Source organism: Heterocephalus glaber, unplaced genomic scaffold (genome assembly GCF_053883595.1).
Source record: "Heterocephalus glaber isolate CG9 unplaced genomic scaffold, H.glaber_assembly_v1.0 deba00000738, whole genome shotgun sequence".
In the NCBI taxonomy this organism is placed as follows: Eukaryota; Metazoa; Chordata; class Mammalia; order Rodentia; family Bathyergidae; genus Heterocephalus; species Heterocephalus glaber.
Window position 1 is genome coordinate 10,142,841 of NW_028258161.1, and position 16,850 is coordinate 10,159,690.

Genomic DNA, 16,850 nt, shown 5'->3' on the forward strand with positions numbered 1-16,850 from the left:
TGGGCTTTTTTTTTTCTTTTTTCTTTTTTTGAGGGGTGGTTAGAGTCAGGGTCTCACTATGTAGTTCAGGCTGGGCTTGAACTCACTATCTAGCTCAGGCTGGTCTCGAGCTCTCAGTGATTCTCCTGCCTCAGACTAGAGTGCTGGGATTACAGGCTTGCACCACCACGCAACCCTGGGCTTTCTTACTCTGGGTATCTTCCGTTGAAACCCCAGCCCCTCCGTGGGAGCGTTGGTTGGATACTCCCTGACATGTCACCTCCTGAGTACCTGAATGTAAAGTCCCTGCCTCTTCTGGAGGATGCTTGAGTGAAACAGCACAAATACAGGGATCTGTCCTTCAGGTCGAATTCTAACCACAGGAGGGAATAGGCTTTGCACAACCCCCTGAAGAGTGGGAGAGTTCTGTGACCTGGCACTTATTTTTGTGCGGTAGCAATGCAAACAACTTTTTCCAGGATATGTATAGTCTGTTACACTGTTGAATGTTTGCCAGCTTTGTAAATTTTTTTTTTTTTTTTTTGGTACTGGAGATGGAACTCGGGTCCTTGCGCTTGCGAAGCAGTCGGCGGAACCACTGAGCTAAATCCCCGGCCCTGCCAGCTTTATCTCTAACCTATTGTTAAATTTTCTATAATGATCCAGCTCTTCATGTGCCGAATCATTGTTATCCAAATAAAATTTGACATTTAAAAATTTTATAAATAATAATTGTAATTTATTTGAATTTTTAAGATCATAAAACTTTTCAAGGGACTCTAGTGAGTAAAATAATGTGGTAGAGTGAATCGTAAATTTCTATTTTTGTGGGCCAGCATAGGTCACATATCAGCCAGTTCACAATTTGATAGCTATGAAAGAATGCCATATGCTTCTCACTGTAATGGCACTGTGGCTTAAAAATTTTAGATCTACTCCTTTCGAGTGAAATGAGCTAGTTCACTGTCACCTTAGGAGCAGCTGCATTTTATGGTGTTGCCGTAAATGGCTGGGCAGATGAAGATACAAGTGAACAAAGGTGGCTGCATATTTCTCACTTGGCAAGTGTAGAACTGCCTACGAAACCCGGCATTTCCGTACTAATTATCAGCGTGTTTTTTTAATCCTCAAAGTTTAGCTCTCTATGTATTATTTTCTCCTTTGAGTAATGAGAAATATATAGGATTTAACCCCCATGTTTACCTAGAAACCCTGGACACAGCAATAAAGAAGTGGCTTCAAAAGATGCAACTATGTAGCTTTTAATGCGAAAGAGAGCAGATTTCTTTGTAGAAGGGAAAAACAGGAGCACTGACATGGTTTATTACAGGAAGAGTTTTTATAGGGCTGTTGGTTTCAGAGAACTCCTGGTGACAAAGCAACTGATGGCAGTGATAGGCCGGTGACGTCACTGTGACGTCAGCCCTCTTGCTTCTCTTGCACATGCTGCGCTTTGGGAACACTTTATGTTGAGCACTGACGGGGCAACAAGAGCAGTCTGTATGCAGAAGCCCATCATGGCTGTAACTGGAGACGAAACAGGTAAGGATGGAAAAAGGGGACTTTAATTCATGATCCAGATCTTCCTGAAGTTTATAGAAGTATTTAGGAACATCTGCGTGCTCCACACAGTGTTATTTCCTAGTCACTCAGAAGCAAGAAGTTTCTTTTAATGTTTATCTGTACATTCAGCTCACTTTGTTACGGCGTCTTAGTGTAATTGCTTCTTTGTTTAGTATCCTGTGGCTTGCTTGGCTAAGGCACCCCTCCTAGCCCCATTTCTAACTCCCCCCCCCCGCACCTCCCCCTGCCTCTCCCCTCCCCCTCCCCCTCCCTCTCCTCCCTTAGCTGTTCTGCCCTTCTGAAACAAGCTATTATTTCATCTGCAACCTGTTGCGAATTCAGCCCAGCTAAATACATGTACTGTTTATGTTGTAAAACATTAAGCTTCTGATCTCACTTCTGTGTAGGAAGGCAGCGTTGGAGAGGCCGCCAGCTGAGCGTCCTGCAGGCTGCCTCTCTCCTCCTGCTTTTAGAGTGGTCTGTTCCTCCCTAATTGAGTTCAAAGGGCTGACGTCATCACATTTCCTGGAATCGTGTTTCAGCAGGGAAGTGGAAAAGTTAAACTCGGAGCGAGCTGCACATTGACGTCAGCTCCGAGTCAGCTTGTGATTTAGTCAGTTCCTTTCTGCTTTACCAGGCACTGCCGCCAGCCTGAGAGTTGTTAACTCGCTCACCGCAACCCTATCTCCAAGATCGCCCCTAGCCTGAGTAGCTTTTCTTGTCAGCCCCTGTTAACGTTTCTCAGGAGGTAAGTTCACGGTCCAAGAGGGGCCCTAGGACGCCAGGAGTGCAGGCGTAGCGGCCGGATCGCTCACGATCGCGGCGCCCGAGGCAGGGCCCGCACGTGCATGGAGACGAGGGAACTGCGCGTGGGCTGTAGAGTGGGTCCTACTGCGACCAGAGGGTCGGGGCCAGCGCCCTCTACCGCCCGGTCGGGGAGGCGCTGGTCTAGTGTTTCCCCAGCGGCTGGTGTTTACGTAAACTTGTAACGAACGGTTCTTTTTGTGGTTTGCTTTTCTTAGTTACAGAGAAGTGATTTTGTAAGACTTAGTTACTAGTGACCTTCGTGTGGTTGTAACATTGTTCTTCCAGTGGTTTCATTTGTAACCCAGTTCAGAATTTGCGGTGCAGTTCAAAATGAATGGATCATTATCAGGCTTTGTCACACTCTGGCTGTTTGGTTGGTGGTATTGGCCCTCTTTCTCCCCTGGAATATTCCATTGTCTTGACCAAGTACAGCTACATTGTTTTTAACTTTGTCTTGGGAGCTTTTTTGTCCAAAGAAGCTTCTGTGAAGTTATAGGAGTGCTGTAGATTGTCGTTGCTCTCGAATGACACAATTTGTATAAGAATTTAAAACAATTTCAAATATTGTATGTCCTATGATTCTTAGAATCAAAAGGCATTTCTATGGGTACACTTATTTTTTGTAATTTGTTTGTATTTTTCTTTCAGCTAACTTTAATTCCTCTTCATTATTTGACTTGTCAAAGCATAAATCAAAATTCTTATTTTATCACAATAAAATAAGAATATATTTAAAAGTGAATGTTTAATATAAATATTTACCAAAAAAAAGAAAAAAAGATAAATATTTACATTAAACTTTTAACCATTGCTTGCTTTGTATTGCTTGCATTGTAAACTAAAGGAACTTTTTATATGTGTATGTTGATGGAATGAACATATCATCCGTGAAGAATTTTTTCAGTGTTATTGTACATGGTTTCCTTTTCTAATTTAAAATTCAGATCCTTAAAATTTTAAAATATCAAACAATACAGGGTGTTTTTCCACAGGACCTGATTATGCTTTGGGAATTATTTTTCAAAATCTGGTCAGTTCTACAGAATCAGTGCTCTCTGAAAAGCTATTTTAAAAATGAAAAACAAATTTTCCTTTTTTTCTTTTTTCTTTTTCCCAGGATAGGATCTTGCTAAGTAGTTCAGGCTGGCTTTGAACTCACAGCAATCCTCCTGCTTCAGCCTCCCAAATTCTGGGATTACAGGTGTGCACCACCACACCAGTCTTCATTTCTTTTTTAAGAGCCAAAAGAGCATAAGATTTAAGGAATTTTTCCAAGGCATAGCCGAGCAGCTTTCAGAAGCAGGCCTTTGAATTCTCAGTCCTGGGCTGAGTGGGCTGGTAAACCAAGGGGCTTGATCTAGATTGTGACTTGGCAGAGTGGCCAGAACCAGCATTTTATATCATGACTCAGTGGGCCTGTGTGTGTGTGTGTGTGTGTGTGTGTGTGTGTGTGTGTGTCTTATAAAACAAGTTTCAAATACAAGGTTTTTTTTTTCTTTTTAAAATACTGTTCTTGAGCCATGAAATTGATTTTATGACCCACTAATGGTCCACAACTTAGAGTTGGGAAAACTGTGAACTGAGTAAAATCCATGCCTACCACGAATGACTGAAAAGATTTTAACGCTTACTTACAAAATCCTGAAATCAGTTATAAAAAATGAATATCTGTAGTATATCTGTTGGGTATCATTTACATTTTAGAGTTGTTTTATTCATAAGTTGATTGTGTTAGTAGCGAAACTTCCTGTCTTCTAGATTCTGACTCAGTAAGTTGTATTCCAGCTGGATTTTTGAATTGTTAACAACAAATGTCCCCACTATTCAAATTTGGAAAACAGCATCTTAATTTTTTTTTTTTTTGGTACCGGGGATTGAACTCAGGTCCTTGTGCTTGCGCAGCAGGCAGTGAAACCACTGAGCTAAATCCCCGGCCCAGGATCTTAATTTTTAATGCATGAAAACAAGAGGATATATGTTACCTTTGTGAAAGGAGGCTCTTGGCAATGATTTTTGTTAGGAAATTTTGACGTAAAAGAATGGTTTCGATCAGGTTGTAATAGCTTCTTGAATTTGGTAGCAGAGCAAATTATAATCATGTTGAAAGTGAAAATAATAAGTCTTGTATGTACTTTAAGTTTCAGTAAAACTCCAAAGCTCTGTGAGAGTAAAATTAACAAAGGCTATTATGCTGTTTTTCTACTATTTTTGAAAAAAAAAAAACGTTTAGTGTAATTTGAGATACTTCTTTTACATCACCCTGTTTGATTTTCCTGCATGAATATATGGCCTAATAATATAACTATGATCCTCTGCATTTATATAAATATTTAAAAACCACTTAGTGTTACAAATAAGCACAAATAAAAATTGAAGGAAGGGCTTTCAAAGAAACTGTCAGATTCTGAGTGACACGCAGGAAGCAGGAAATGCAAGTGAAAGGGTCAGGATGGGCCTCACTGAGGAAAACAGAGGCATCTTACTGATAAACATAGGCCAGAACTATTCTGCTGGTCTGTGTGGGACCCAGTGCAGACCAGAGTGGGTAAAGGACTCTTCCAGACTGACAGGGGAGCAGTGGCGAACCAGTTTGAGTCTTTACACACCTCTGGTTCTGTTCCTACCCTACCACTTAGCTGTCAAAATTCACCTGATAGTGATAAACGAATGCTAGTGTAACATGAGTTACAATAGCGTGCCATACACTGCCTATACATACATAAAAGAAAATTGATCATCTTAAACAGCCTACAAAGGTTATATGTAACTTAGCTTGATTGTGGTAATCTTTTCACAATGTATATATGTCTCAGAGTATCACATTGTACTTCTTGAATACATACAATTCTTATTGTCAAGTATATCTCAATAAAGCTGAAAAATATTTAATGACTATTCCATGGGGTGTATGTATTATAGGAATGATACCAAATTTGAAATGTTCAGTGCTTAAACAGTCATTTTTATGCAGGACTTAATTTTCCCAGAGGAACTCAAGCGGTGGGGAAGGGGGCATTGTGACTGTGGAACACAAGGCAGGGGGAGGCTGGACTGGGAGACAGGAGTCTGGTGTGCTGGGGAGGAGGGAGAGAACCGAGGAAGGGACATGAGCAGGTGTGTGACATGTTTTTATCCACTTAACATGCTCGGGACTATAGGTGTCTCAAATAAATAATCAAAACTATCACCGTTGGGGTGTTGACAAATCATTTTGCTTTGAAATCTGTTAAGACAGGTGGGTTTTTTTGTTGTTTTTTTGGTACTGGGGATCGAACTCTGGTCCTTGCGCTTGCGAGGTAGGCGGCAGAACCACTGAGCTAAATCCCTGGCCCTGTTCCCTACTTTGATTTCTGGAGTTTCTCCGTTTTCTCCTTAACATTCTGACAAGAATCCATTATTTGGTCATTTGTGGTTCCCCTCTGTTTTAAATGGTTATACTCAAAGGATATTTTATGTTTTAATAATTTACCCCTCCAAAGGCATATAAAAATATAAATGTTAAAAGGTTTTTAGACATTTTTTTGTCCAAAATAAGGCGTAAGAACCATATATTTTGATTCCTCAGGTTTAGTAGAAGGGATACTCCAGGGGAAATTTTATTTATAGATGTTATAAATCATGTAACTAATATGTGCATAATTTGGAACTTGTCTTTCAGAATTTAAGGAGGGGAAGAGGAAGGGACATAACACGTAGTGGATGTCTGCCTGTGCCAGGCACTGTGACAGACATTCTAACATGTATTGTAGGGGTTGTTGTGAGTATTAAATGAGATAATGTATCCCCGTTTTGCAGATGAGGAAACTGAACTTGACCCAAGTCACATGGCTGGTAAGTGGCGGAGCTGGACTAGAACCCAGACCCCAAACCCCATGCTTTTTCTGCTGTGCAGTACCATGTTTAAAGCTTGCCGAGAAAGGTATGAAGTCAATGACCAGACTTAACAGTTCTAGTTCTCTTTTCCCATGAAATATTTGTGTCCACCACCTCAGTTTGTTTTTTTTTTTGGTGTCAGTTCAATGATTAGAAGTACATGATGAGTAAACCCCTGAGCTTCTAAAATGCCCTGCTAGATGGATGTCAAGTGTATTCAAGGGAAACAGTGCCTTTAATAAAGCAAGGCCACCTTGAATGAACACCGAGTATCCTGTAGTGCTTCCCAGAGCTCTGGGATGTTCCCAGTGTACGCCGCAGTGCACACTCACACGCGCATTCATGCACACAGACACAATTGTGTGCCAAGTTCTATGAAAAGGTAGTGTTCCTCCTTGTCTCAAACTTTGGCTTGTCTGAGAATAAAATCAGTGTCTAAATATATTTTTCTCATTATCTCCAGTCATAATATTTCAGCCCCCACTGATGACCCACATATTTTCAGAAAATAAAATTGAAATTCTAGGTTAAGAAATAATTTGGATACGTCTGGTAGTTAGGGCAAGAATTGGCCTCTATAGGAAGGAAAATATGTCACCAGAGAATGTAGGATGGTTCTCTAAACTGTGATCTTGGTATCTAATCTGCTTTAAATTATTACTGAATTCATCATACTAGTATTAGAAACTGATGGTTATTAGAATAAACACCTTTTTCATAACTTGTTTCAAAAATAAAATGTTTTGACATTTAGATTTCCTCAAATCAAGTGATTCTCTTTGCCTACATCTTCCCAGTATACTTTATTAATAAGATTATATTTCAAAATATGGAATGAATCCATTGACCATTAGAAATGTACCGTCAGCTAGGTGTGCTGACAATGCCTGCAGTCCCACCTCTCTGGGAGGCTGAGGCAGGAGGATCACAAAATGGAGTCCCACCTGGGCAACTTAGTAAGACCCTGTCTCCAAAGAAAAAAATACAAAGGGAGTGAAGCTTAGTGCAAAGCCCCTGGGTTCAATCCCCAGCACCCCACACAAAGAAGTGTACCATCTCATAGAGTCTTGGGGCTATTACAGAAATTTATTCTAATTCCTACTAATTTACAGTAAGTCATATTTCTGGCTTAAACTAATGAGCTATAATTTTTGGTTTGTGTTAAAGAAGATAAAAATGAATATAGGATATCTGAAACATTTTAATAACACCTGGTTTATCTAACATCCCAGAACTAACATATCAGCTATATTACCTCCTTCCAGCTTATTTTAAAGTGATGTTTTTTTCTGAGCTGTTGCTCAAAATGTTTTATGAATGCTTCATTTGGAATTGCCGTTGTCTTTCATGCTGCCGAGTTTGGTCTTCAAGGGTGACAGTGGCTTTTGGAAACAGGCAGAAGTTGTTGGGAGCCATTTCTGGTGTCCGTTTTCCTCTGTAAAGGATGCTGGAGTCCCCTTCCCCTTACTGCATATTCCTAAAATAGCTCTTGTGCATCATGCTTACTGCTTTCCTGTCATATGGTAGCAAACATCAGTGTCTTCAAAACGAGAGTAAGGGAGCCCTCTGTGCCCGTCTAGCTGGGGCCTGGCTCTGTGAGTAGTGTTTAGAAAGATTAGCCCAGGAACGGGCTGCATTCAGGCTGCCTGCCAATGTCAAGATGCTGACGTGGAAACTTCTCATTCGTCACTCGCCATTGTTCTGATTTTAGAAAGTCTGTGCAGCCTCCAGCTGTGGCATTGTTTCAGCCTTTATTATCCCATAACCTTCTTCCTTGGAGGTGGGTAGGGACTAAAACAGGGAGAGCTAAGCTATTCCATCTTCCATTCTATCTCCTCTGACAGTATATCAAGACATTTAGAAAGCTTTAGTTTATAACCGGTTTTCTTAAATATTCCAAAGCTATAAAGTTTTCTTAAACATATAGTGTGACATATGTATACAGTGTTTTGAATAGTCACAAAAACAAAAACAACAAATTTAGGCCTGGCATGGTGGCACACGCCTGTGATCCCAGCACTCTGGGAGGCTGAGGCAGGAGGGTTATGAGTTCAAAGCCAGCCTTGAACTGGCTTTCTCAAAAAGCTAAACAACAATAACAAGTTGGCTACTTTCAGTGATAATGTACAGCTGAAGTAAAAAGTCTTGTCTCCTATTTCTGTTCTGTTGTTTTTTTTGGTACCGGGGATCGAACTCGGGACCTTGTGCTTGTGAGGCAGGCGGCGGCACCACTGAGCCAAATGCCCGGCCCTCAATGGATATAATAGTTTTAAAAACATGACGGTATTGTGTTTTCTTGATTGGCATCTGATTCAGACCAATTTTCATAGAATTTAAATTTTATAGAATTTAAACCATTTTCTTGCATGTAGCTTTGAAGAGAGTCTATATTTTACAGTATTTCATCAGAATATCAAACCTAGCTGGACCACACATTCTCAAAGTTGAAAAGCATTAGAAATAGAAACATTCAAAAGCATCTAGGAAGCAATGTTCACTGCAGTGGATAGACAAATTCTGAATGCAAAATAGGGAATTATGAATTTACTTTTAGTATTCAACCTGAATATTAAGTAAGTATTAAATCTGTCTCTTAAGTGTATGATTATACTATATTTAGAAAATAGTTTTTAAAAAATGAATACTAAGGCCAGGAGCCAACTTAGACCTTTCCTCCTTAAAAAAATAAAAGATAACAAGAAATGTATTATTTTCCCAAAAGAAAGACAAAAATGATCTTTCTCCAGAAAAGCCAGTTTTATAAAGAGCTTTGCTGGGATTTTTGTTATCACTGTGCCTTTTAACTGAAACCACGGAAGCTAGATTTCTCCCCTTGCCTGACCATTTTCTGGTAGCAAGACTTGGAGCCTGAGACCTCCCGCCACTGTTTCAGGCCATAGCACGGAGGCAGCTGTTCAGTGAGACCTTTGCAGGGGTGCTCCAGAGCTGACTCTCATTAGCTTGCTAGAGTCGGTGGCTAAACTTTCACCCTTTTTGTGAGCCACTATTAAAAACTAAATATCTCGCAAGTGCAAGGACCCGAGTTCGATCCCTGGTAGCAAAAAAAAAAAAAACCTAAATATGTATGTAGATTCATATATACACAGATATACTCACACACATTTAAATAAATTACTCAAAACCCATCCTTGCTAATGATTTTATCTATGCTCTTGAAGTTACTCTCATCTCCGCTGTCTGTCTGGTGTATGGCTTGCTTGCCTTTCTCTTTCCAACTCTTCTGCAGAGAAGTCACTCGGGCATCCTGAAACTGGCCATTGTAGAAGTATTTCTACTGTGGGAATCATCAAACAGATCAGGGTCCCCCCACCCCACCCCAGAGCTGTTTCTTAAACATTTGTCAGCGCACTGCTGATTTTAGGCTGAATGGAGTATAGCTTACAAGCCTGTCTTCTTTAGCCTCTGATAAAAACTTGTCCAAAATGCATTGAGACAGTTTTCTACCTTAAGTGTGGAGAGCGTACTGACGTGGTCATATTGTTCCGAATGCCACAGAACCTTTGATATTTAAGATTCCTATCATGCTCAGAGTAATCATCTTCCACAATACAAGGTCACCTCTACTGGCATGTAAAAAGTATGTTACTTCCAGGGTAATTTAGGTGAAATCTCAAGTCGGGAGCCGTGTGTGTAAGCTTGCATTTTGTGTCATTGCAGTGGCCACAGGTGACATGCCAGCTTACCAGATCAGGGCTCCTGCTACTGCTTTGCCCCAGGGCGTGGTGATGGCTGCCTCACCGGGAAGCTTGCACGGTCCCCAGCAACTGGCAGAAGAAGCCACTCGAAAACGAGAGCTGAGGCTGATGAAAAACAGGTGCGGTGTTCACTAGCACTCAGGAACCGCTTCGTAGGGCACATGGTTTCTTAGTGTGGGGCTTTGAAAGATGTGTACTTTTCCCAAGCTCTTTCTCCTAAGTTAAGTGTTAATGTGGCGTTGTGTGTGAGTTTGCGTGCTGTGTGCATGTGAAGGTGATCAGGGCTCTTCAGGGATCATCTGGGCCATGGAACAGTCCATCAGCAGGGGTGCAGCACCCCCGCCCCAAGTTCAGAAGATACATTCTTTTTTTGTTTTTGTTTTTTTGGTACCGGGGATTGAACTCGGATTCCTTGCGCTTGCACAGTAGGCAGCGAAACCACTGAGCTAAATCCCCGGCCCAGATACATTCCTTTTTTGAAACAATGATGCAAAAACTTTGTTACCAATGAAGATTAATTTTGCATATGGTATTTACTTTGTGAAGTACTATCATGATAAGTATAATTTTTTAGTTTTATTAGCAAAAGAAATTTAAGTGTTAGAGCATTTCTTTTTTTGTTTGTGTCACTATTACAACGAAATACATATTATCCTAAGAAAATTCAGTTCAAGATGCGATAGCAAAATAACAAAAGGGGGGGCTCCTCTGCTTAGAGATACCTGCTAATATCACGTTATATGCCTCATATTATATTTTATATATGCCTTCAGTCTGCTTGCTCTCATTTTTTCTCACTTAGTCTTTCCCCATCTCTCTGTAATTTTGATTAATTAATTTTGAAATGAGGGTCATGCTATGTTGCCCAGACTAGGCCCAAACTCGTGATCCTCCTGTCTCACCCTCCTGAGTAGCTGAAATCATAGACGTGCACCACTGTGCCCAGCTGTAATTTTAGGTTTTGAGCATCAGTGTATCATAAAGTGCTATTTTCAAAAGAAGTTTTTAACTTAAATCTTTATTTTATTCAATCCATGTGTTGTTTTTCTGGGTTCTTATGGAGGACTATATGAATGAATTTGATTTGCAGAGTGAACAGAATTGTCTGAGAGTTTCCTGGTAGTCTTGTCACCTACTCCTAAGTTGTAAACAGTGTCCTCCTTGTAAGAAAACAAACATTTCAGGTGGGATCATCTGCTTGCCTGTGATGAGGACCACTTGGTGGTCATTAATTATGAGCCAACCCAGGTAGTCTAGAAATTCCGGCCTCCAAGCCCCTGATAATCAGGTCTGAGTTCATTGCTGTCCTTCGTAACTGAGCATGGACCAGAGGTAGCTATATTAAGCTTATCGGTCACCATGTAAGTGACACAATTTGATACAAGAATCCCTACATTGACTATTGTTCTCAAACTTACTAGTTTCGGTGTGTGTTAGATGGCATTCTGAATGCTGGAAAACTCAACAAATAACCAGAAATAGGACTAGAAAGACACACACATCATCAGGGCTGGGCCCAGGTGTGCTGGGCTCATACTCTTTTATCTGTTCTGTTCACAAATCCCCAAGGCTGGATCCATGGGGCTCACACAATGTGGTAGTTTTTTATGGCAGTCTTTGATGCTCACTTGGATCTGATAGAGGACTATTGATACTTTAAGATGGTACTTTCTGGGCCGAGGGTATAGCTTAGTGGCAAGGTGCTTGCCTCCCGTGCACAAGGCCTTGGTGCCGGTCCTCTGCACAGATGGAGGTCAGATAGATGGATAGATAGGTAGGTGAGATTCCAAGAGCTATGAATATAACTGCCTCTCTGGTATTGTGTATATTAGGAAGTTCAGTTTAGAAATATAAAGCCTGCCAATAATGCCAACTGTAAAATTTTTCATTAGTGTCATATTTTACCTAAAGAAAATAAAAAAAGGAAGTAGTCTTAGTTCCACTTTCCCCATTATTCTCTCCCCTAATTTTTAATTTCACAATTCTTAGAGTAACAATATCAGTGTAAATTTGATGTAACATTAGGCAATTTATTCCTATAAACATGCCACACAGCCATGTAGACATACATAAGAGTTCCCTATGGGGAAAAATTTAGTATTTACAAATATCATATGAATAATGACTACTAACATTTGTGTGTGGGCTAATGAAGGAAATGGAGGCTTCCATTTGCAGATAGTTTTTGCTCTTCCCTATCAGCACAGAGGTATAGTATGTGTCTGGGACCCAGGGTTGGGCCCAGGCTGTCCTCCCTGTGGTGTCTTCCTCAGCATGGACCATTTGTCCTTCTGCTCACGCCCGGCTGCTGTCCCTCCAGGCATTGCATCAGTCAGGAAGAAGGGAGAAAGGGAAGAGCCAAAATTTGTGGCTGGCTGGATCTGCCTCTTTTGGAAACCCTTCCTAGAACCCCCCTGCCCAATAATTTAACCCACCTTTCGTTGACAGCACAGGATTTCGAGAAGGGTCTACTTTAGCTTTCCAAATCTTATTCTCACAGCCGCACAAGAGAAACACAGTTTAGCAAATTTATTTCTGCTGTTCCTTTAGTTCACATAACTTTCTGATGAGAATAGTTCTGGGTATTGTCCCTACTTTATAGAGGAGGAGCTGATGTCGAGTGGTTAAACTGTAAGTTGGCCAAGGCCATGCAGCCCAAACTGGACAGAATCAGGCTATGCAATCAGACAGGTCTTCATGCCTGGTCGGTCCACTACCCTAACACCAGAGTCGCCACTGAAGGACCTCGTCGTAAGCTTCAGATGTGACTTCAGAGAAATGCGTGTGATTAGGTTTTGTAATTAACATGGAAGATCTCATATATTCTCTGTTTATTCTTTGGCTAGCATCTATGGTAAACATTTAGTTATATTTCTACCAAGACAACAGCAGTTTTATTTCTTACAACCTTATCAGCTTTTCCTCTTGGCCAGTAGCCCCTTGTCCTCATGGAGCATAGATGCAGTCAAGTGCACCGCCTGGAAACTGAGCTGTTAATAGAAGAGACAGGTGCTTTCCACAGTTGAGAATGACCGTCCCCTGGGGCCACCACTTACAGCTTTGTGCTGGGAGCATTTTGACTCTTAATAACATGTCTGCCCCCAAATGTAAAATAGGAAGCATGGAAATTTACAATAAGCAGCTTAGTGAACAAAACTTTAAAATTAAATCCCATAATACTATGGTTAGATATTTAAAATTTCACTCAACAGTCATTTGTTTTGTAGAACAACTGCCTTCTTCTTAGGTCTAGAGTTTAATGATTTAATCATGAAAACTTCGGTATTTGTAACTGAATTTTAGTTTGTGGAAGAGAGTTGAGTTATATTCCCAAACTGGAAAATTTGTGTGTTTAGATTCATTCTTAACTTTTCTCTGTGCATCGTGTAGATTAATCACTATTCTATTAGGTTCAATTCACTTTTACATTTTTTATTTTTTGTTACCCAGTTGAGAAGTCCAGAACTTTGTGAGTTCACAGGGTGAGTGCATTGTTCTTGGCTAGGAAGTAGGGGTTGTTCCTTTCCTGCTCATTGGGGTTTCTTTTTTGCTGACTTCTGCTTCCCATAGAGAAAACAGATACCCAGTGAGTAAGAGTCAACTGTCCTAAAACTAGAACAATTGGCCAAATCTTGTGCATGGTAAATGTGGTTCAGGAACCCAACAATATTAACTGGCATTACAGTAACGGGCATTCAGAAATGCAACATTACTTTCATTAAAATATACCTAACTAATAATACCTGGCCATTATTCTGGAACTGCATACTCCAAAATAAAGCTGTTATCAGAGGGTATGTAAGTAGAATAGTTGCTCTGCCCTCCCACCTTTAAAAAAAAAGTAGAAAGAGAAATGCTAGCTGTATTGTTGTTTAGTAGAATAGAGCATGAAAATGACTAAGTCATCTGTTTGTATTTGTCGCTCTGGCTGCTGGTCTGTTCTTTCCTTGACATGTTTACGGCGCTTTAAAACTCACTGTGCTGCATAGTAAACGCATGTGATTAGTGAATAGTCTTGAAATGCACTTTTGAGTTATTCAGTAGCCTCCTCCTTCACGATTTTAATTGTGGCATTCTTGCATTTGTGGCTTTAAATTGTCTGAATTATTAAGTGTTGTATTATGTAACTCCGGCTTTAATTTTCAGAAGCAGTGTCCATTTTATTTTGGTTTATAAAAAGTACATTGTGTTTATCGTTATAATTTATCCATGTTGTGTTTTCTAGCCCCCCAAACCTATTTCTTACCATCACGATTGACCTTGTTTTGCTGAGATTTAGTCTTGAAGAATAAAAATCTTCAAAATTGACATTTTAAGGTTTCTGAGGATTAGTTCTTATAATCATTCTGGCCTAAAAAATTGACTCGTGGCGATGAAACATACGAGGCTTTTGGTGAACAAAAGCGAATTAGGACTGGAAGGACCTAGAGGTATCTTAGTGGAAACCCCACTTGAGAATGTGGCCCCGGTGCTCCAGCTCCCAGGCCCAGCTCTGGTCCTTACCTCACCAGTGTGCGCCTGAAGAAAACACCATTTGGGCAAATTGGTTGTGCTCCCACGTTGCTCCGTTGCGGTACAGAAACGCACGTGCTCGGTTCCCTTTGTTGCGTGGCTTTGTACGACCCTTCCCTAGGTTTGGCTGGCTGCGGGTTTGGAAGCAGGGACGGCTGAGCCACAGCGGCTGTGCGGGGAGGCTGGCCCTGTAGTCATCTGCCTGTGTTGCTTCCAGGGAAGCTGCTCGGGAATGTCGCAGGAAGAAGAAAGAATATGTCAAATGTCTTGAAAACCGTGTGGCCGTGCTTGAAAACCAAAACAAGACTCTCATTGAGGAACTCAAGGCCCTCAAAGATCTTTATTGCCATAAAGCAGAGTAACTGGCTTGGCCTTGGACCTTGTTTACTCTGAACCCTAATCAAGGCAGGCGATGCTGTAGTTCTAACTGCCGTTTGGACTTGCGGAAGGGACACTTGGGACCTTGACTAAGAATCCAGTTTGGTTTAGCCTTTGAGATTGAATTGGGAATAGTGTTCCAAGATTTGGCATGCAATCTAGGCACTTATACCATGCTTACTTCAGTCTGTTTGTCGGTAGTGCGCACAACATGTTCTGTCTGCCCTTTTGCTTCTGCTTTTTCTAGGGAAGCTGCTAAAGAATGTCGACGTCGAAAAAAAGAATATGTAAAATGTCTGGAGAGTCGAGTTGCAATCCTGGAAGTTCAGAACAAGAAGCTTATAGAGGAACTTGAAACCTTGAAAGACATTTACTCTCCCAAAACAGATTAGTACAAATATTTAACTATGAACTGATTGCAACATGTACAGTTGCTTTGCAAGCAATACAGTTTATAGCTGGCAAGAATGATGGCTTTTTTTCTTTTATATCACTCACCTGACTTTCTAATCTCTAACATTCCTGAAATGCCTCACTGGTACATACTCAACTCTTAGCTATAACTTCAACTTTATAAAAGGAGACAAACTGAAAAAAAAAATGTATGTAACAAATTCTTAAAATGAAATATTTATAAAACTTGTTCCAGTACTACATATTTGCACTTCCCAGTCTCTGTCATGGATAGTGTCCTATGCAATAAAACTTTTTCAGGTCTTTAATCATTTTAGGAAGGGAAGATCAAAGTTAATGCATCCAGCAGTAAAATAAAATTAAACCACACTAGAAAAAGACTTCAGGAGGGCCGGGGATTTAGCTCAGTGGTTCCGGCGCCTGCCTCGAAAGCGCAAGGTCCCGAGTTCGATCCCCGGTACCAAAAAGAAAAAAAAAAAAAAAAGACCTCAGGAAAGAATAGAGAAAGGATATCTCCATGCCTCCATGAGAATAGCATGGAAGTGAATTTTGGCATTTGCAGATTTTTATATTAGTCACTTGTAAAGCAAATCCAGTACTGTATTGCTGTTCTTGAACACCATAGTCAAAGACAGTTTTTAATAGAACCATGTTAGTTGCACTTTGTAGTATGTGGTGCTTATTTAAATATCAGAATATTTATTGTAGTTTTTTATTCTGTCCTGTAATATAAACAATCTTGCAGAAGTTCTTAGTATTGGTTTGATATTCCCTAATGAAAATGACAATATATTTTAAAATCCAGAATGAGTTAAACGCCTATTAGAATGACAGTGCATACCTTCAGGGTCCAGGCTGGTGTCCACAGTGGGTTAGGGTCCTTCCAGATGCTGCCTGTCCCTCAGCAGGACAACTCAGGGCAGGGGACCGCTTGGTGGCAGAGCACTTGCCAAGCAAGCGCAGGGCCCTGGGTTTCACTCCAAGCCCCACATGACGATGATGATGGTGACGAAAATGATGAAGGCTGCCCCAGAGCTTCGCATGTAGAGGAACACAGCAGTGAGCAGAGGCCAACGTTTGTGACAGGCATGGCCTTCCTGCAGGTGACCTGGAATCCACAGCCGGTGGCCATCTAGTTTGAGTTCCAGCCAACCACCATAGGAATCAAAGTAAAACTTAAAAACAATCCAAGATTTTATTTTGTAGTTCAAAACAGCCTGAAGTCCACCTTAGCTTGATATGGTTATGTCAGCACGTCTGTGAGGACAGCAGGCTGTTCCCCGGCTCCACAGTTCCTGTCTTTAGAGTAGAAAGCTTCGCAGTGAGTCAGAGCCCTGAGCGCACGATGGACACGGTGTCACCTTGCTCACTGACATCTACCCAGTGTGGGCTGTGTGCCAGACCCTGCCTCCCTTCTGGTTGGCTACAGTGCCCCCTCCCTAGTGTCAGTAGTGGAGCTGGCACTGGGTCCAGGGGAAGCACAGAAACAGAAGTTGTTCGTGTGGTGTCCAACTGCTGCTCCCCTGTCTCACCATAACCCTTCCCTGTGTGTAATTTCTGGAAGGTAGGCCATGTTATTTCTGGCTTTCTTTGAAAGTACTTCCTGCA

The 16,850-nt window shown here is 41.1% G+C and overlaps 1 protein-coding gene across 27 annotated transcripts in view; it reads left to right on the forward strand.

Moving 5' to 3' along the window:
* Nucleotides 1-16,850, forward strand: part of Crem (cAMP responsive element modulator) — a 102,271-nt gene that overhangs the window by 53,776 nt on the left and 31,645 nt on the right. For 7 of the 27 annotated variants that reach the window (XM_087206958.1, XM_004861843.4, XM_013078484.3 and 4 more), the window contains 3 exons: nt 6,145-6,180; nt 9,901-10,057; nt 14,668-15,484. In XM_087206958.1, coding sequence (XP_087063084.1) covers nt 6,145-6,180; nt 9,901-10,057; nt 14,668-14,812 — 338 coding nt within the window. In that variant the 3' untranslated portion in view covers nt 14,813-15,484. The other 20 variants (XR_002388396.2, XM_004861847.3, XM_004861850.4 and 17 more) reach the window with 16 other exon arrangements.